Source organism: Mastomys coucha, unplaced genomic scaffold, assembly GCF_008632895.1.
Source record: "Mastomys coucha isolate ucsf_1 unplaced genomic scaffold, UCSF_Mcou_1 pScaffold22, whole genome shotgun sequence".
Classification (NCBI taxonomy): Eukaryota; Metazoa; Chordata; class Mammalia; order Rodentia; family Muridae; genus Mastomys; species Mastomys coucha.
The window spans coordinates 159,194,564-159,216,770 of NW_022196905.1; the positions used below are offsets into that span (position 1 = coordinate 159,194,564).

Sequence of the window (22,207 nt, forward strand, 5' to 3'; positions counted from 1 at the left end):
ACAAACCAAGTTTAGATTCACTCCTCTTATCTACATATCCTGAACCAACAGGACACTGTCCCCTGAAATAACCATAACAGATGAAGTGATGCTGCAGTCTCCATGGAGTGATAATGGAAACACAAACATTACTCTGGGTTTGTCTTTGCTGGAAAGCTTCCCCATGGATGTCACCGTGTGCTTCAAAGAACTAAAATATTCCTAGGAGTCACTGTCCTCTGTGTGTCCTCACAGGTGGCGGTATGCACAGAGGAATTGTGCTCTCTGGAAACACTTTGATTCAACGTGCCGGAGGAGAGGATGCCTCTTAGCCTCCCTGAGCTTCTCTGTCCCTACAGGTCTAGGGTTTGCTAGGCGCCTGCTCTTGTGGACACAGTTGGATTTGGGTTTGGAATGGAAAGATCACTTTATCTCTTTCCACTTTTCACTACAGATGTTAAGTCTCTTAAAGCCTAAGTAACAAAGCCTGGGAATTTGGAGTGGAAAGAAGAATTTTGTGCAGTAGAGACACTTGCACTAGCTGGGCAGTGGGAGTGTAAGTGGTAGGTAAAATAAATTGTGAATCTGGCTGGGCTGGGTGGGTGTATTAGTCAGGATTCTCTAGAGTAGCAACTTACAGAATGAATATCATCTATCTATCTATCTATCTATCTATCTATCTATCTATCTATCTATCTATCTATCATCTATCTATCATCTATCTATTTATCTCTATCTATCTATCTATCTATCTATCTATCTATCTATCTATCTATCTATCTATCTATCTACATACATACATACAGAAAGGGGATTTATTAGAATGGTTTACAAACTGTGACCCACCTAATCCAACAATGTCTAGATGTGAATGGCAAGTCCAAGAATCTAATTGTTGTTCAGTCCATAAGGCTGGATGTCTCGGCTGATTTTCAGTATCTGGAGTAAGCTAGAATCCCAAAGAAGTGAAGGAATGGACTTGTTAACAGGGCAAGAGAAGCAGGCGAAGAGCAAAAGCTTCCTTCTTCCAGGGTCTTATGTAGGCTTCCAGCAGAAGGTCTGGCCCACATTAGAGATCTTCCCAGTTCAAAAGATCCAGATTAAAGCTGTGTGACTTCTGGCCTCAAAGATCAGGATTTGAAGTGATCTTCTTACCTCAAATAAGCAAAAGCCCTTCACAGGTGTGACCTCCATTTTAGGGTATTTTGTTCCAGATGTAGTCAAGAGTAGTCAAGAGGAACCATTGCAATGGGCATATGGGGTAAATTCATTCAGCTAGATATGCTATGACTGTGCCATGTCATTCATGCTCTGGTTACTGGGACACTATTCTAGTTAAAATAGGTGGATGTCCTACCACCCCTGGCTTGGGACAGGCGGGAAACAGTGATAGATTTCCATCTAAGCTGATTGTCATCAGGGAGACAAGCCCCAAAGGATTTATGGGTTCTGCTGATACCAGAAGATGGGATTTGCTGCATTTCCAAAGCCACTGCTGTGCAGAGCTGTGGATATTACAGTTTGCTTTGTCTCTGTTTCTAGTCATCACAGTAACACTATAGCCCTATGAAAATACACCCACCAAGGAAGAAAAACTATCAGACTGCACTTTTCTCTGAGAACCATGACTTCAGATAGTTTGTGGTCTGTCTGTTACAGGTAGGGCCCAAGACTCTGCTTCCAAACTGAAAGTGCTTTGAAAAAGCACATAGGATGAATACAGAGCTGACACATTTTTTGGTTCAAATTCAACAGCTGAAGACTTACCTTGTACATGGAATACTTCCCAGGAAGAACATTCCAGAAGTAGGTGGCACTTTATAATTTATAGGCAACTTCCAAGATGCACTGGTAGAAAATTAAGTTAAAGACAGAGCTGTTCCTTACCTGTAGATACACTTGCAGGCACTGGCAGAGCTGCTGTGTGCCAACCTTGGCCCTGGAGGGGCGCATCATGAATTGCAAGAGATATGAACTTAAAAAACAAACATGTTTTCCCCTTAGGGTTCTTATTTTGCAGTTACATCCAGGTAAAATGGGGAAAAATTTACAAATAGAGTAATGGAGACATTCAGAATGAAAAATTAATTGCCAAACGAGGGGATCATGATATTAAGAGTGTGATGTTTGTGGTGAAAAATAGAAATATCATCACTAAAGAAACTTACCTTTAATTGAGTCTGCCAATGTGCCTGTACATGTGTCTATGAGCTAGTTGTCTCTGAATTCTTGCTTCTTTATCTATCATATCAGAATGGCAAAGACCACCTTGCCTCGATCCCTGAGTGTTACTAATAGTCTCTACAAGCCACTTGACCCTCCCATACAGTCAATCCTCAGCCATTGTAGCCATGAACAAGCAAGGACCCAGAGAGCCTTGGGGTAGATGAATAGTGGCTACCCAGCTATTTAAATGAGGAGCTGGTATGGGGGTATTTTTCATTATTAGTTGTTACTCATTTTGTAATAACTTGACTCTCAGGAAAATTAGTACACTCTCCTACTTACCTGGTGGATAATTAGTGAGTCTACAAGTGAGAGCTTAGATTGTCCTGATCTCTCTGTCCAGAAGCCAGGAAACAGGCTTGTCCTGCGGTGACATGCTGCCTGCCAGTGAGGAGGATGGCTGTTGGCTGAGCTTTCTTCTGGAGTGGTACTTGTGCACTGTGACAGGTATCTGGATCCTCTGACATGCCACCTCTAGGGGTTGTAAAACTTCACAAAAAAGACTTCCCAATTGAAGAGGCAAAACTGAAGACTATCCCTTCAACTCTCTCACACTTGCTTTCTTTACAGGGATGCTAGGATCAAACTCAGGCCCTCATGCGTGGATGGCAAGCACGCCAGCATGCGAGCCGGCTCCCCAGCCTCATGTGCTAGTTACTGGTGGTGCCCATGATGCCACTGGCTTGGGAAAAGATGCAGCTTTATTCTTAAAATATTATAAAGGATTATTAACAACACTTCTGTTCGGCCCCTCCCCTGCCAGAGACTTCCTTGTGTAAGTAAAGCTAAAATAAATCCACACAAAAATAGAAATCTAAAATTAAATATTTAATTAGAACTCTGATTTGCTTTAAAGATAGGTGGCATTACACAGGTTATGTTACACTCTCTTTATAATTTTTTTTGACAAAAAGATACTGTTCATTTTAACAGGCCGCCTTAATATTAATACATGTCGAATAGGATTGGAACCGAAAATCAGCTAGAGAGGGTAATGTTACATTATCGGGAAAATTACAGTTTTGTATTGTAAAAACATTTATTTTTTTAACAATTTACCTACATTAATCAAAAAATTACAGCATATTTAATAATTTTACAAATTCTTCATAAAAAATATATCTCTGTACAAAAAGGTCTTCCGCACCTACGTTGTGACAGCAGCGTGTGGTGGAGACGGGAGGGTGGGGCAGCGAGAATGGATGGTTTTCCTGATCATAATGCCAGCTTTCTTTTCTCCCTTTTTTTTTATAATAGCTTTTGTTGTTGTTGTTATTGTTTACAAAATATTTTACAGAAGAAAAAAATTATTGCAGCTAGCCTGAAGGCAAGATGGGCAAAGACAAGCGACAGTTGAACAGCTTTGAAGCACATAATCTGTCACTCATAGCGTGTCTCCTCACTGTGCTCTGGGCGCTTCAGGGAAAAGTCGAGACCTCACTGAGGAAGGTTGTTCCTGACTGTCCTGCTAGGTCTTCAATGCCTCTGAGACCTGGTGAAACACCACACACACACACACACACACACATACACACATACACACACACACACACACACACACACACACCCTAGGAAGGATTGAGCTAGCCTCTCAACTGAGAGTGCCGCTCAATATTGTATGTCGGTTTTAAATACCACAATGCAGTCTGGTAGCTGTAAGTCAGTTTGCACACAAAGGAAAATGACACAAAGGTCTAATGATGTGGCTCCTTGCATGTAGGTATGCCCTGTCTGAGTCAAGTTTTCTTAATGTAACTGGCCAGCAAAGAGGCCAGGAATGTGGGGACAGAGACGTTAGTTTAGACTCCAAAGTCAGCATTTTGCACCTAGTCTGAGTGACTCAAACTTAGATATGTACAATATATATATATATTTATATATGTTTGTGTGTGTTTTTTTATATACATCTAATATATATAGTAACCCTGTTCTCCCTTGCACACTCTGGTCCGTGGACCTTCTGACGTTCTCTGTTTTGTTTTGGCTCAATGTGTGGTTAGAAGCACACTCTTGTTGATATCATCTGTATTTTCCAGGGAGCCAATGAAGAACCTCTGTGGACCCACAGGAGTCCCATGGATGTGTGTTGGCTTGGCTGGAGGAACCTATGTCAAAACTCCTTCCTAGGACATGGAGTCCTGAAATATGTATTCCAGTAGATAGTGTCGACGGAAGTCAGGAGCCCTGACACAACAGACAACCCTTGCAAGAAGACAGGGCTGGAAGGAGGGAGCACAGCAGAGCCTCCAGAATGCTCAGAATGCTGAACTTCCAAAGCCGTAAGCCAATATTCCAAGTGTCCTCTGGGAAGTCCTGCATTTACATATCATGTAGATAGACAGATCTACCTGTCTTAAAGCTAGGCATGAATGTAGTCACCACAGCAACAGAACGTCAGCATGACATCCTGACCCATGTATCAGTGCAAATCTGGGATGTGCAAATGGGGGGATTTTTACCACATGGACTGTGCATGAAACGTCAAATAATAAAATAAGCATTATATTTCCAAAAATACTTTTATCAAACAAATATAAATAAAAATAAACATGATCTTCTCTTTGAATTTCTTACAGACATTTCTCTGGTCCTGCCTTGTCTTCAGGCTGTTTATTTTATCCCTGTTGGCCATACCACCTACCTTATATATCATAATAGTCTATCAGTAAGGAATTTTAACATTTCAAAAATCACTGTAACGATTTTTTTTTTGCAAGAAAGGCAAATAATCTATAGAACAGCTCATCATGAGGGTGTGCGAGTGGCGCCTGCCCTTCCAATTCTGATTTGGACTTCGATTTCCCTTTTGATTCCTCTGAGCTTGGGTGTGGCTGTGAGATAAGACTCTCAATGCATTCTGGGAGGGTGATGTTACAGAACAGAGAAAGGAAACGACCCAGAAGGGAAGACTGCACTGTGAACTGAGTTCGTGAGCTACCTAAAATAAATTACTATTCACATTTGTACATGGAAAACGGACATTGCTGGAGCCCCCTGTTATTGATTAGTATGGTGTAGACAATAGTTGTACGCACATGAAGGGGAGAAATCAAGGGGAATATGTGACTTCATTTCCACCACCTGAAGTGGGCAATGAATTTGACACATAAACGTGGCCAACAGAAGTGCTAATAATATAACTCCTTCAGCATACTATACTATCTTCTTTTCAAAATCTTTGCTGTATCTGGGGATACTTTCCTTTACATTCCAAATTAATTGACAGTAGCATCTTTTGCTTGAGAATACAATATGAGGAAATGCTTATGTACAATGTATAGTGAATACAAACCCTGTGGAAATTGTTTAGAAATCAGACTTAGTCGTTCTTAACACACTAGTGCAAAATGTTGAGCATCAAGAATTCTGGGATGAAACAGCTCTGACTATGAGGTCTACAAGCATCCCTAGTGGTTGATGGATGCCCAGTGGAGCCTGAAGATCCTCAGAGCTCACGTCTCAGGCAGGACAGAGTGAAGTAAGTATACATGTGTGCATTTTCCAGAAGGCGTCTTCTCCAGGAAGGCTTCTCTTTTGTAAAGAATTCATGTCCAGTGAATAGGGTTAAAAAGAAAAGAAAAACACAAAACACATATCAAGTTGCTACCATTTTGTCGCCGCACCTGAAGGATGTATCCATATGCTCAGAAGACTACATCTAAAGGCATCCTGGCCACACAGAGACACAAAAGTCAGAGGCATTAAGTACCACCTGTCTGTAAGACTTTGCAGTCTTCCTTGCCCTCGCTGTTGTCGGTGTCTTGATTTCTGGTGGATGCAGCAGCCAGGCTTTTAGAATCCCCTTTCCAGATGAAGATGTATTTGCAATTTGATCCTCAGAAGACTCGGTCATGATTGAGAAGAAATTCCCACTGCGTTATGCCAGCAGACGATGGCCAAGGTTGCTGCAGCAAGGCAAGAGTAGAAGGGGGGTGGTATATGGCACCAAAGGATTTTACTGCTTGTCCATCAGAGGTATGGCTATGAATCGGTCCTAGGGGGCACTGAGGGCTATACCACTGTACACACTGTGTTCAGAGTTGTGTCAAACCTCACAGCCTTGGCCTCTGTGGGTTTTAAGTTTGTATCATACATGGGGTTTTCAAATGAAGCTTGTCCATTACTGTTTTCATGACCAGCATAGCCATTATATTGAACTTTTGGTCTTGTTCTAAAGAGAAAAGAGAGAATATAGTCAGATCCCTCACTGCAAGGACACAGCCACCACCCAGTCTTCACGCTTTCTCAGCAGGAAGTATTCCTATAAGGTTATGGGGAGGGTGCGGTGTAGTAGCTACTTCACCATGTGATGACTCCTGTTTGGGATTTTCTTAGTCATGGTTTCTATTCCTGCACAAACCTCATGACCAAGAAGAAAGTTGGGGAGGAAAGGGTTTATTCAGCTTACACTTCCACATCACCAAAGGAAGTCAGGATTGGAACTCAAGCAGGTCAGGAAGCAGGAGCTGATACAGAGGCCATGGAGGGATGCTGCTTACTGCCTTGCTTCCCCTGGCTTGCTCAGCTTGCTCTCTTGTAGAACCCAATATTACCAGCCCAGGGATGGCACCATCCACGATGGGCCCTCCCTGCTTGATCACTAATTGAGAAAATGCCCCACAGCTGGATCTCATGGAGGCATCTCCTCAAGGGAGACTCCTTTCTCTATGATAACTCCAGCTTGTGTCAAGTTGACACAAAACCAAACCAGTACAGGAATCATAAACAGAATGTAAAGTTGGAAATTATTTCCCATATCAAAAAAGCCTCTCTATGCATTGAAGGAAGGTTTGGGGAACCATGAAGATATCAAAGGTAGCAGGCAGGGAGATATTTGGTCTGGGAAGCCATCTATTGCCAGTGAGCAGCAAGGACTTGGTGAAGCCATTACAGGCTTCATCATGGTGAAATCGGTGCTCAGCCTGTGGATGGGGAATACCTCAAAGCCATTTCAATTTCTAGTAAGTTCACCACCATTAGCACAATTCATCAAATGCTGGTTACTTTTACAATGTAATTCTTCCCCCTGTGGTGGGTCAACACAAGCCACCTTAGTTAGCTGGAGGAATGGCTTGACAATTAAGAGCATTGCTTCTGAGGATCCAGGTATTATTCTCAGAACCTACATGGCAGGTCCCTACTGCCTGTAACTTCAGTACCAAGAGATTCAGTGCCCTCTGCTGGCCTCCATGGGCACTGTACACACAGGCAAACAAAAACAAACAAACAAACAAACAAAAAAACCCACAAGGAATATATATATTTAAAGAGCCTGTTTATTGAAATGAAACATATTATCAAAATGTTTCTGTGGGTAAAGGAAGCCTTCTATTCACAAGCCATGCTTTAAAGAGGTTTTAGAGTAAAAAGATGTAAATGTGGGGATAAGCAAATGACCTCATCAGAAAGGTACTTGTTTGGAAGCATGAGGGCCTGAGTTCAAACCCTCACATAAAAAGCCAGATGCAGTGGCATACATCTGTAATCCCAGCACCAAGGAGACAGAGACAGGCCGATTCCTGAGGCTCACTGGCTTGTGTCATGCTAGCCAAATCAATGACTCTGGCTTAAGTGAGCTATTGGGTGAAGAACTATAAAGAAGAGACCCATTGTAGACCCTAGGCCTACACAGAGACACACACATGTATGCACATCTGGATGCACACCTGTACATACCAACTTTAAAAAACATACATGTAATACCCATATACACTAAAACACACCACACAAGAGACCTATCTCAGTGAGGCAGGTTCTATCAGGAGCATGGGCTCTGACTGAGAACCTCTTCCTCTTCCTCCTTTTCCTCCCCCTCCTCCTCCTCATCTTCTTTTTCTTTTCTTCCTCTGTTTCTTCTGTTGACTTTTTAAATTAAATGTATTCTCTCACATGTTATATTCCAACTGTAGATCCCACTCTCTCCCCTCCTCTCAGTCTTTTTTCTTACCCCTCTCCCTACCCACTCCTCCTTAGTTTCCCTTCAAAATAGGGAAGACTTCCTAGGGATATCAACCAGACATGGCATATCAAGTTGCAATAAGACTGGGTACCTCCCCTCATATTAAGGTTGGATAAGGCGACCCAGTAGGAGGAATAGGGCCCCAAATGCAGGAAAAGGTGTCAGAAACAAACCCTGCTCCTTCTGTCAGGAGTCCCATTAAAAACTCCAAGATACACAAATAGAACATACAGAGGGCCTAGGTTAGATGCATGCAGGCTCACTGAATGTTGGTTAAGTCTCAGGGAGCCCCTGTGACTCCAGATTTGTTGATTCTGTAAGTTTTCCCGAGGTGCCCTTGACCTTTCTGGCTCCTCCAATCCTTTCTCCCCTTCTTCAGCAGGATTCCCTTGGTACTGCCTAATGTTTGGCTCTGGGACTCTGCATCTGGAGAACCTCTTCTTAATATGGATGAAAGAGGGAAAGGGACTCCAACCTGTGGGGATTTTGGGGTATCTGCTAAGCAATGCCCGGCCACATCAATAAGGAATGTCTTTGTCTGTTAGAGTTGAAATATGGGGCAGGGAACACAAAATACTTAGTGCTCATACCGTGTAGAGAAAACACACAAACTGAATCCTCCACAGTTGGTGTTTATTTCAGACAGGGTCTCATTTAGCCCAGGCTAAAATTAAACTCTCTTTGTAGATGAAGATGACCCTGAACACCTGGTGTACCTTTCTTTACCTGCTAGATGCTGGGGTTACAGGAATGCAGTGGGATAGAACCCAGGGTCTTGTGCATCTTACACAACTGCTCCATCAATCCAGTCCATCCCTAGCGTGCCTACAGTGCTTCTTTTTTTTTTTTTTAATAAAAAAGTGTGTGCATGCATATTAACACAAAGGAAGGAACCCATTTATTCTAGTTTGATCAAAACCCCTAAGTTTTGACATCTTCTCCTTAAAAAGGGTTTTCAAGCCAATAGATGTCAATGTGTCCTTCCAAGGGATGGGAGCAGATAACTATTCAGACATATTAAGAACTTATTTTTGCTGAAGGAAGAAAGCCACATATATCTACATATCTATAGATCTATAGATCTCTATAGATATATATCTTTGATTCATAGAGTTATAGAGTTGAAAGAGCCACAGTATGGGAACCTTTTTTTTTTTTTTTTTTTTTTTTTTTTAAATCTTTCTCTCCTGCTGGAAGGATACAACTCTCCCATGGCTGGGTAGCATTATTTAAATTGATTCCTTTAAAGCTCATTACTTGGATGTGCCCTGCTAACAAAACCGAAAAAGCCAAAACAACAGAAAACAGAGCAAAATAAAAATCATCACTAGAAAGCCTGGAGTGTGCACACCCACATATAAGGAAGCACAGCCACACCCTGTGCCAACTGCTCGGTTACGTAAAACCTATGCGCATGTGAGTTCAAGCATGCCATTGCTCACACCAATGCAGCATGCCATGGACATGTGCAGGCGACTCACAGCCCTGCAGTACCTGTGTTTGTAGAGGTAAAATGCAAACCCTGATAGAATTAGAGCGAAGAAGGGAACGAGAATCGCAGCTGCCACTGAGCCACTGCTGGTGCCCTGGTAGTGATTTGAAGAATCTGCATCAGAGTTGGAAGGATCTAGAAGACAAAATGTTTTTGAAGTTATTGTATACTGTTTAGGCAGAAAAGTGTCTATAATATTGTCTTAGAGATGAACACAAAATCAGGGTTTCCATCCCACAATGAAGCGACCCAGTATTCTTTCCTGAAGATTGCTCATCAAACTTTCTCTCAGTGGATTTTCCTTTCCTGAGCATGGTATCCAAATGGAATGTTCTAGAATTTTCATTTAGCCTCATGGCTCACAAGTCATCTCTAGAGTATCAACTATTAGTATTTTATTGTTTCCCCAATGCTGACTGATACTGCATTGTATTAGTGTATGTACCACATTTCTTTCTCTGACTCCTCAATTGATAGACTTTTGAAGTTTCCTCTAGAGCAATGATAATAACATGCCTGAAACCTCTGGGATACAAGTGTAAGAACATGCAGGGGGACAAGCAAGGGGACAATTCCCTGTGCCTGTCACTCTATGTCTAATTTGGATGAGCTTCATGTTGCTTTCACATAAGTTGTACTCCTGAACATCCTACCAGCAGAGTCTGAACTCCAATCTCTCTACCTTTTTGTTAAAACTTTTAATTTTCTATTCTAGCTATAATAGTGCCTATGAAGTTGCTTCTAGATGTAGCTTTGGTTTCCATTTCTCCAATGACTGATCTTGTCTAGGACAGTTCATCTCAATTGTCAGCTTGATGACATCTACAACAACCTGTCAGACAAGCCTCTGAGTATGCCTCTGGGGAATTATCCTGATTGCATTATTGAAGGAGGAAGAATCACTCACTATGGGTGGTACCATTCCATAGCTCAGATCTTAGACTGTGTAGGTAGAAAAAGGGAACTGAGCATGCATTCACTACCTCTCTGTTTTCTGATTTTGAATGAGATAGGACCAGTTCCCTCAAACTTGTACTTTACCTAGCCGTGACGAGCTGTGACTTGAACTGTGAGCCAGAAAGCCTTTCTCCCTTAAGCTGCCTCTGTCAGAACATTTTATCCCAGTAACAGGAAAAGAAACGAACACAATGTCCAACATCTTTTGTGGGCTTGTTGTCTGTTTGTATATAATCTGGGAAACTTGTAATCAACCCCTTTGTGTATTGTTGGCTTGGTCATCAGCTTCAGTGATATGGACCCAGGAGTCTTTTATGTGTTCTAGATACAAACAAATGCTCAAATTTATCATGTTTATAGATTTCTTCTTATTTTGTGTGCATTGGCAGATCACATTTTTCCTGTTGAAACCAATTTATTCTAAGTTTCTTGTAGATGTTTCCACATTAGAGTTAACTTGACTTCAGATTAACTAGAGTTTCAGATTAACTTGACTTCAGTATCCATTCAACTGTAATCACTTTTATTTGATTTATCCATTGACTGGAGATATTTATGACATTGTTATTTTCATCTATATATAAAAAAGTGTTTCATCTAGCATTCATGAATGAATTACGGCCACTGGGGCATCACTAAAACATTGGCGTTTCTAATTAGATGAAAGGTGAAAGGAAGACTCACTTGGGATCCAAATTACTTTCTAAAGCAACTTTTTTTTTTCTAACAGTATGGTCATCATCTCAGGAGAATAAAGACTTCTTGTCAACACAAGCTGATATTTTGTTCTGTTACAAAGCATGGGGTAATGTGAAGAAGACATGCTCTATTCAATGATAGCTCTTGGCATCCACTGTATAGTTAAACCCTGACATCCCTATGGTGTCTGGAGCCACTCACTGTCATGTGTGACCATTGCCAGAGGGTGGTAAACCAAAAGCAGGGAGGGCAAAGAAGGGCTCAATTTCTTTGAGGTTTTATAATGTATTATACAGTGAGATGAGTTCTGTGTTCATCTATAGGAATATAATCCATATTGTCATGTCCTCTAGTATGTGGATTTTGACCTGTCTGCTTCATGATTCAGGGGATCAGATTTATGTTTATGCAATAACCCAAACTCTTTTTAACTAGTCTAGTTATCTGTTTCTATGACTACCATATTCTGGTGTGGCCAGAATACAGTTTATATATCAGCTGCCTTTTGTTATAGGGCTTGGATTTGTGCGCTTGGTGCTTGAATCTAGACTATAGCCATGGCTAGTCTTAGTCTAATGTATTTATTCTATTCCATCATACCTGGATAATATAACCCAATTTGAAAGATTATCTTGGCCCTCAGACACTGCTGACATTGATTTCATCAGGAGACTGAATTCAGGATGGTGGGAAGAGATATTTATAATGGCTTGCCCTTACTGATTATTTTTGGCAGTAACCTATAGGTAGGTGGCCTCTTTCCTTCACTATCCATGAGTATCTGGTTAGCAGTCTTCTGAATGTGCCATCAGTGCCAGCCACCCCAGTGTCCTCTCCCATATTGGCTTCCTCTGTACAAGTCTCTGGGATCAAAATCTGCATGGCAGCACTCACTCTTCACCACAAAAGTTAATGTGGTGTTGACAATATGTAAGCACGTAAAGCAGCCTAGATTCTCCAGGAAAAACATATGATACTCATCTCATTTCACAAATGTCTCTATCATCTTGTTAGTGGACACAAACAATAGCCTCTGTGGGAGCAGAACTCAGAGCACAAAAAGCAAGCAATGTTCTAATCTAAGTCATTCTGACGATGGGTAGGTAGGAAAGTAGTAGTTGATCAGGGAGGGGTTGGCAGAGAAGGAGTGAATGTTATACATGAAATTCTCAAAGAATTAATACAAATACTGCTTTAAAACTACAGCTGGAATCTCCATTCATGGCTTTAGTCATCTCTTTATGGTTTCTTTTCAACAGGATTATTTAAATATCCAATTGACCTTTGCTTTATACAAATAAACAACAAACAAACAAATAGGTAAGTTTACCTTGTCTTTCAAGCTTGAACTTCCCAAAGTCTTTTCCATGTATATCACCCTGAAAGGAGAATCCTCCTCTCTCAAGTCCTGAGGACACCTGGTATTCAGGGAAAGAGGATAAGGCAGAAGAAGGAGGAGAGAAAACTCAGCTGTCCAAAGATAACTATTAACACTCAGATTTCGATATTGCATTTCTAGAGTGGAATTTTCCCCAACTCCTTCTAGTGACATAAGTAAACTGAGAATCAGTACAGAGTTAAAGATCAACCAACATATGGATCTTCATGATGCCAGCTTGATCCTTAAGATGATCACCCATTCTAAAGCATCACATGGCAATAACCGTCCCAAATGGGGACCACCATGTTCTGCGGATTCGCTTTGATGAGCTCTATCCCAGAGAACATCATATGAGGCTGTGAAACCTTGTCATAGAAAAGTGGACCACAGCAGATGAGTAACTCACAGAGAAAGACACCAAGAAGAAAGAGCCAGCTTCCTCTGTTCATTGATCCTGATTTGGGAGCCTTCAGAAAAATTTCTAGCTTTTCTCCAAATATTAACAGTTTTGACAGTAAGGGTTGTGGATCAGCAGAGCCTAACCAAGACTGAAGAACCTGTTTGTCTTCAGCAGCAAGAATCCCTTAACTCTGGGCCAATTTATTTCTTATCTCAGAGATTTGGTGGTTGCCTCTATCAAATGATGTGGTAGAGTGACTGCGCTTCTGTGTTCCTGAAGGAAGGACAGTGTTTTCCCTGCCCATAATTCTCAGTGGATCGTGAATTCCTCTGCCCAGACCTGAAAGTGGGAGGATCATGTGAAAATCTTCATGAAAGTACTTACATAACCATCGAGTCCCCAGTTGTCATTTTCAAACTTGCTTACAAAAATATCTGCTGGGCCTTTGATATGAAAGGCTTTCAGAAGCAGGTGGGCCTCTTCCTTCTTGTAGACCCCTGAAAAAAATGTTAAAGTTGTCAGTCCTATACTGAGGAAGTCGGAGTCAACAACTTGGCCACTAATCCATCTAATAAGGAACAGGTATAGTAGGGCATCATAACACAGGCAACAGAACATTTAAACACAAGTTTTAGTTTAAAGATTGAACCTTAGTATCTTTACCAATGTGGGGTTGAGAGAATGATTTCTTACTAAAGTTATTGAAAGAATCCTTCTCAAGCAGATATAGTCCATTTCAATATCCAATAAAAAATATATGAACTCAAACCTGCAGATGCAAAGAGTCATCACTTTCATCCATATTGTATTTGCTTCTGAAGATAGAGGCGTATAGAGAAAATAGACCAAAACACTAATTCAAAATTCAACTTCTAGAAATGGCTTGTCCTGTTCATAGGAACAGGTGGGAGGATTTTGAGGGTTCCACACAGAGAGAGCTGTACCTGTGAGCTACCCCTGCACAGAGATAGCTGTAGTGCTGCCCAGAGAGATGTTGCTGGAAATGCCTTGCACCCTCAATTAGGGCCTTACCCGAGGAATATACAAACCACAGACACTAACCGAATAGTGCTGAATCTGTCACATCCCACAGGCAGAGAGGATGCAGGTCTAGGAAGCATGATGTGTAAAGTGGCAGAGAAAATAGATGAATTCACTAGCAGTTCATCAGAGAAGTAAATCTTAACATCCTGTGGGTGAGTTCCCCCTGCAGACACTCAGGCGGGAGGGACCCTCTGCCAGTGGACAAGAGCCTAGCTCTGGGCAGTGCCTTTCCTACACCATAGGCAATGCTGTGATTTTTTTCCATGCATTTAACCTTCAAAACTTTGAACTTGGACCCCAGTTCTACAAGCTGCAGAGAGAGATAATAAATCTATCTTCATGACATTTTTCATGGTTAAAAAAAGCAACAAGAATGGGCATTGTCACATATCCAGCAAGTTCTCCATAGATATTACTTCCTTTCTGCCTCTGGCCATTTCCCTTTAGAAGCCCCACAGTGGGAAGCCTGGACATCCCTGGATTTAAACACCTCCCAGGTCTGGACCATTGGATTCCCAACACTAGTCTCTGGAGATAATGGGTTTACATGCCATCATGTTCTATTTCTCCTTTCCACCTCTCTCTCTCTCTCTCTCTCTCTCTCTCTCTCTCTCTCTCTCTCTCTCTCTCTGGGTATGTGTGCGCGCAGGAGAGCTCAATTGTCCATACATAAATGTAGGCTAGAAGTTAATGGTGGATATCTTCCTCTATTATTCTTCAACTTAATGCTGAGACAGAGTCTACCATTGAATCTGGAACCCACCAATTTCTCTAGTGTGACTGCTTTCTAGAAAGACCCTTGGGTCCTCCTACCTGTGACTTCTGGTGCTGGGGTTAAGACATATGCCACCACACAGAGACTTTTTTCATGAGTGCTAGGGAACTGAAGTCAGGTGCTTACGCTGGGCAGTAAAGCTTTACCCACTGAGCCAGTTCCCCAAGCCCATACTGGATCACTTCATTGAAGAAAACAATACCAAATTCCCAATTCTATGAGGAGTAAGACTAAGGAATTTAAATACTTAAAAGTTCCATATGGGGTGAAGGTAGTGGTAGACTCACAGCAGAAGGGAGGCAGAGGCCTGGTCTGCAGAGTCAGGGATAGAGAAAGACCCTGTCTCAGAAAAACAAAACAAAACAAAACAAGCACACAAAACCCAAACTCCTTAGCTTCTTTTACTAATGATACTTTTTAGAAACTCAATATAAATAATGTGCTCACTAAGATTGGTTGGACACTTCTACTCCCAGTACCGAGTCATTTAAAACAAGCTTAAGCTTTAAGGAGTTGACCAGAGACAAAATATGCCTTTATAAGAAGTGGGTAGCAAACATTATGCTGGAGCATAGGCCTGGTGGCTCCCGTCCATAGTACCAGCACAGAGTATACTGTGTAAGAATTTCCCTGCAAATTTGATGCTAGCTTGTTCTACATCCTGATTTCCAGGTTATCCATGGCAGCATACCAGATCCTCCTCTACACAAAACTATCACCAGATGTCCATATGATGGTACTATCCTTACTGGTTTCTGATCTAAGCTGAGATCAGATGGTTTAGCACAAAGCTTGACTCTGCCCATTGCTTAGCAGGGCACTTGTGAAAGTCATTTGATTCTTCCTTAGACTGGATATGTGAACAGGTTTCTCTTTTCTTATCTTTCTTGCTCTCTCTTTTTGTCTTGAAAGGGTATATGATAAAGTTTTTATATCACAGCATCCATGTAAAAATGAAAATAATCCTGCCTGGAGGTGCTTTAAGTAAGTCTGATATATAAATCAGAGTCTGCTGCGTCATTCAGGCCTTATATCAACCTTTGGGTGATAGAATTCATAAGGGACATGCCAGTTATGAAAGAAGACACCCACTGGGTGATGGTGGCACACGCCTTTAATCCTAGCACTTGGGAGGCAGAGGCAGGTGGATTTCTGAGTTTGAGGCCAGCCTGGTCTACAGAGTGAGTTCCAGGACAGTCAGGGTTATCCAGAGAAACCCTATCTTGAAAAAACAAAAAAACAAAAAAGAAGACACCCAAACAACTTAATCCAGAGGCATGGAATTCTAGATATAAATGGGGGATTCTTAATCTAATATGTCATGGATATAATTTTGTGGGAAGAAAAAGGAGGGGGTCCTACTTCTATATCACCTCAATAATCCTTAGAAAGAAAAACTAACAGAAACAGACCATGGTCACTGAGAAGTCCAGTAACATTCCACGTAGGCAAACCCCACACCATCTAGTAAAATGTGCTGTGAGGTCCTCTCACCCACCTACCTGTCAGCTCCAGCTGCACCTGCGAGGCCGCCGTGAAGGTCGCATTGACTTTGCTGCTCCTTGCGTTGAACCAGTCCACAGTGAGAGTGCCAGGCTGTCTCTTTCCTAAATATTCATAATACCCTTTCCACACCGAGTTGATGAAAAATACATCAGAAGGAACTGTTGGTGGGAAGAGGAGAAGGTGAGCATCAAGAGAGGCGCAGACATGGAATCTAGACAATTTTTTAAATGCAGGAAGGCCCAAGACTTCCCAGGGAGGAAGCACAGCTAAGGAGTGTGTAAAACCCAGGGTGACCTTGAGCACTGAGCTCTGAATGTGCGCAATACACCAAAAGACCAGGGAGACCGGGGCTGTGACAGGTGGGGAGGCTCATACCGCTCTTTTGGAAGTTATTAAGAAGTATGGGTGTGCTGGGTTTGACGGGCATGCCAGATACAGACGGAACAGTGAACTGGTTCTCCCAGTGGTGAATTAGTTTTAACCAGTAAGAGATGCTCTCACCTGACCCCTGACTACTTCTGCTAAATCACTTTCCCACAGATTTACTCTGACAGCCATGGAAAATCTGGGGGAAATGACACTAGCAGTCTGTCAGGCTCCCCACTCCTGACAAATTGACACTTCTCAGTATTTGATGGCTCCGCCTTGAGAAGAGGCATACACTCATAGCTTCTACTCTGTGCTAATTTCTATGGGAAAAATAGTCTAATGTTCATTTGAAAGGCAGCATGACAATCTCAGCTGGCTCCTTTATATATGTTGCTTTAATATGGACACAAAAGGCACAGTCGGGGAGTCTTTTTTAATATAAAATTCCTTGGCCACGGGAAAATGTATAAAGGTAATTGGGACATTTCCTTTGGTTTCAATGTTTATTATACATATTAAATTTGGTTTTTACACCTCCCTGGTAACAGTCATGTATAAATTCCTGTCCTCCTGATGATAGTAATAAAAACTGAGGAGTATAACACCTTGTGAATTCCCAACCATGTTATCACCAAGTCCATTGGTGTTTACTACCTCACAACATATCTCTGTTATTTAATTAGATAAAGTCAACTGTGGGAAGCATGGATCTCTACAATGTTAGAGTTTTGGGGGAGAAATATTTACTTCTCTGTAAACATATCACCTTTAGCAAATCTAATGATGTGACAAGTGTTGATGACATCACAGGCACACAAACACTTTTATTTCTCCTTTGTAGGGGAGAGTCCCCTGATCCCACTGGTAGCTATTTTCCTCATCTGAGATTTAAAGGAGTAGATAGCATTTTTGAACTATCAGTCTTGCACACAGCCTTCCAGGTAGATTCTGAGATAGAGTTTTATATCCAAGAAACTAGGGCTAAATCTAATGTGATAGATGATAGTGATGTCACAGGTACACAGATTCCTACTGTGGACGATGGTGATGTCACAGGCACACAGATGTCTAGTGTGGACAATGGTGATGTCACAGGCACACAGATGCCTACTGTGGACGATGGTGATGTCACAGGCACACAGATGCCTACTGTGGACGATGGTGATGTCACAGGCACACAGATGCCTACTGTGGATGATGGTGATGTCACAGGTACACAAGTCCTACGTCCATGCGTCCCCTCTCACTCTTACTGAACATCTTCCCATCTCACTAGATCAGCCAAGCCTACAGAAACCAGACTAGTAAATTAATTATCAAGAAAGAAGCCAATGTTATAGTTGCCTGTGGTTTGGGTATGCTCAAGCCACTAATAAAGACAAAAATAGAATAAAGTTAAATTAGTAAAAATCTGATGTGTATCAGAAAGTATGTAAGATACTTATAAATAACCAATATTAAACATTTCTATTTATAAATGGCCTTAATAAAATGTCTCATTTTAACCAAAACCCACAAAGTACCTTATTTTATATTACTTAAATTTTCTCTAAAGTAACCATTTTACCTCTTAGAATCTGTATGCTTAGCTGCATGTTGTATATGGTCCAACTATTGCCCCAAGCCACCACTATGGATGCATTACTTTGAAAGGACAGCCTGGCTAGGTAGAATTAAGAAGAATGAGGTTTTGGATCATATCTCAATTTCTGAGTTGAACTATGATCATTAATCTTGAAAGAGATGCTTTCATCTGGGCTCCTTCTCATCCCAGTCTTTCACTGCTGGTCGTGTGCAAGAATAAGTCAAGGATTAGGTTGCTAAGCTGTAGTATATTATACTTTGGCCAAAACCCAGTTTAATTAGCACTCCCCTTTGGAGAGAAGGGTAAAGGCCTATTGATGTTAATGATTGTGCCCATAAAGTTGGTGTACACCTATAACACAAAGTTGGCAGACAGAAATCAGGATGAAAGCTTACAATGACAGAAGCATGTTATGTTTAGTTCCCCAGAGGTAAATGTTGCCTTGCAGAGTGTTAGCTTTGTCATTGATTTATAAGTTATACTTTTGATAACTCAAAAGATCAAAGCATATTTTTATTTCTCCTTTGTAGAGCGGGGAGAGTCCCCTGCTCCCACTGGTAGCCATTTTCCTCATGTGAGATTTAAAGGAGTAGGTAGCATTTTTGAACGATCAGTTTGCACACAGCCTTCCAGGTAGATTCTGAGGCAAAGTTTTATATCCAAGAAACTGGGGCTAAATCTGAATAAGCAGACACTAGTCAAGTCATTTTGCATATTTACAAAGTTTTACTACTTCTGGTTACCAGCAAAGTCAAACATGCCTCAAAACAAAACTTGGGAATACATTTTGTTCATTCAAAGCACATTTACATTTCTAACACAGATCCGGTGTGCAGATGGTTTCCAACTGTCCTACGTTCCCCTGAGAACAGCATGGCGTCAACTGGATTCTACACAGGACTCATTTAGCAAGGGGCCATAGAGGACGGCAGGCTATAACTTTCATTCTGGGAGACAGAGGATACCTGAATTATGGAGATACTGGAAAAAAATAGGGCTCCACATTTGAACTGCTCAAGTAACAACCTTCAAGCTGTCAAGTGCCTTATGTGTGCTAAGTCCCTCGAGGAGGGGGATTGCAACCCTCTTTATAAGGCTCTCCATCATACCACATATGGGATCAAAATGCCCAATGTGTCTTCTAACGTGATAGAAGCCCTGTGATCACACCAAAGGCTTCCATCTCTGTGGTGACGTTCTACTAATAAACTATTAGGGTGATGGATAAGAGATGTGTGTAAGTGTGGACCAACGGATTCAGAAATTTAAATTCTAAAAATCATTTCACTGTGCAGGACTGAGAACAAATGAGCTTGATTGAAAGCTAGAACTCTTCTGGTATACAAACCTGGAGTTTTAGTAACTGTTTCATTAACTTCTCTCACTCCTTTACCTACAAGTAAAAAGACAAATTATCATTTGCAAAAACATTTATTTTTTTTTGGAATCAGGTTGAAAAAAAATGTCAAACTGAAGCGACTCTCCTTTCTCTGGATTCTTAAAAATGTACAAAATGTAAGTATTGTATGCATAAACACTTCAGACAGACCCAGGTGGACCCAGCACAATCTCCTTGTGTTTGTGGAAATGCTGAGCTCAGTGGTTAGCCCCATGTTCGTGCCTCTAGCATGGAGGTTCACACTAAAGGTGCTACAACAGAGAGCCTTGCAAATGAGGGTGGCCAAGGGGGACTTCCTGAGAGCTTCTGAGTGGACATTGCCTCCATAAGCAGGAAATATCCCAAGCTAGGAAAATGTTACAATCCCTCATTACCTGATCCCATCAAACCTGCCAATTTATAAGTTAATATTGAAGAATGTCAACACTCTCTCTCCATACATTGTTGAATCTGGACAAAGTTAGATTTCTAAGCCCTCAGTTTCTATAGCATTATATTAAACTGCAAGCTATTTTCTATATGTTTCTTCTCCTCTAATAATGGTAAGGAATGAGACTCTAACTTAGATCTGTGAAACAATGTGTTCCAGGGAACTCAAGCTGAAGTTAGGGTACTTTGGCACTCGGACATGTCTGCACCTATTGCCAGGGATTGCCATACAGGGTATGTTGGGTCAGATCCTGGTAGCTTCTCTCATGAGCTCCAACTGAGACATCCCTTAGTAAACACATGAATTCATGAGTGTTTAAAGGCACTGTGTCTGTGCTAATTGTATCTGCAATTTCAACAGTAGAACCAATATCAATAATAGAAAAATGGGAGTCTCCCCATCCAACTGATTGGGGTCTTAAAAATAATACAGGATATATTACATAGGCCCAGACTGTTGATAATGTTGACTGACTCATCTCATTTTAAAGAAATGTGTTTTCTGATATCATAGAGTATTATGTTTTTTCAACTCAATGTGTTTTCTTCATACACAAAATGTTTCCTCTGAAGCTTACAACTCAGGAACAATGTCTACGCATCTGTTTAGTCCTGGTCCTTGTTTTAGACACGTACTGTGCACACATCCCAGCACACAGAGCCCAGACACTGTGAGACACTGACAGCGGGTCACTGCTGCTCCATCACAACGTCTCTTGAGGGTCTCCTGACCTGCTCACTAGCCTGACCACAGGGGCAGCTCTTCCTTGCTCTTTAGAAGTGCGCTTCACACCTAGACCAGGGACTTACTTTTACAAATAGGTGACTTTCCTGTCCATTTCATGTCTGCTTTACACGTCCTGTGTTCAGATCCACCGGCAAGGAAAAATCCGGGATGGCAGGTGTAGACTAAAGTGTAGCCAAAAGCTGGAAGATCGATGGCTCTCACATCTGCATGTGCTGGGGTTTCTGGCTGCCGGCACGCATGGGCTGAAAAGGCATTTTAGTCCATTAGGAAGCAACGGGGCTCTTCATTTGTTGTAAAACAACTGTATCATATATGTCCATAGGAACTAACAGAGGAAACATCTACCAAAGGTTAGGAAGTTAGGGAGTACATATGTGAGAAATATGTACATATACATACATATACGCATATATACATATACATATGTAACATATATACATATATCTGTATATATGCACATATATATGTGTATAATTATGTACATTTAGAGGATAGATTCTACCTTTGATTACAAAACAGAATAGTAAGGCTTAATACAAGAGAAGTAGTATATTATTTCTTAGTGTGGGGCTGGAGAGATGGCTAGGTGTTTCAGAGCACTGGAGGAGAGATGGCTAAGTGTTTTGGAGCACTTGTCACTTTTCTAGAAGACTTAAGTTGCTCCCAGCACTCATGTCAGATGGTTCACAACTTCCTAGCAACCCAGCTCCAGGGATCTGGCACCTTCTTCTAGTCTGTGCATACCCCCACACATGTAGCAATACTAATAACCACATGCAGAAGTAAAAATGAAAATAAATTTTTAAAAATTCTTAGTAACCAATAACACAAATGAGCTAGCATATGTGGACCAGTGCTTATTCAGATACATGCTTGTTGGGTGACATCTTGCATATTTATTGTATAACTAAATGAATATTAAAATTTGACATGTTTAGAAGTTTATTCATAAAATTGTAAGCTTTTATTTCCTTTAAAAATATAATTTGGGAACAAGCATAAATAATCTTTTATAAAGCCCATATATATATGTCTTCAGTTAAGGACTTGGAAAATGGTCATTAAACAAGCTAGCAAGTTTAAAGTTGTGAATTTAGTCGGTATAAACATCATCAAAGTTCATATTTTAGCAGATTTCCAACATTTATTCCTTCACTATAGCAAGGATTATAATACACATATGCACACCCTAGTGTGTAGGTACATGACTGTGCACACATATGTACATAGCTTCTCCATATGACTGAGTAGCTATGTCA

General features: G+C 41.2%; 1 protein-coding gene across 6 annotated transcripts in view; it reads right to left on the reverse strand.

Annotated features, from left to right (window-relative positions):
* Positions 1-4,710: 4,710 nt before the first annotated feature.
* Csmd1 (CUB and Sushi multiple domains 1) overlaps positions 4,711-22,207 on the reverse strand; it is a 1,620,113-nt gene continuing 1,602,616 nt past the window's right edge. For 5 of the 6 annotated variants that reach the window (XM_031339198.1, XM_031339200.1, XM_031339197.1 and 2 more), the window contains 7 exons: positions 21,011-21,190; positions 19,721-19,765; positions 16,415-16,576; positions 13,478-13,590; positions 12,643-12,730; positions 9,659-9,791; positions 4,711-6,376 (listed from right to left, as the gene is read on the reverse strand). In XM_031339198.1, coding sequence (XP_031195058.1) covers positions 6,217-6,376; positions 9,659-9,791; positions 12,643-12,730; positions 13,478-13,590; positions 16,415-16,576; positions 19,721-19,765; positions 21,011-21,190 — 881 coding nt within the window. In that variant the 3' untranslated portion in view covers positions 4,711-6,216. The remainder of the gene's footprint in view (positions 6,377-9,658; positions 9,792-12,642; positions 12,731-13,477; positions 13,591-16,414; positions 16,577-19,720; positions 19,766-21,010; positions 21,191-22,207) is intronic. The other variant, XM_031339199.1, reaches the window with a different exon arrangement.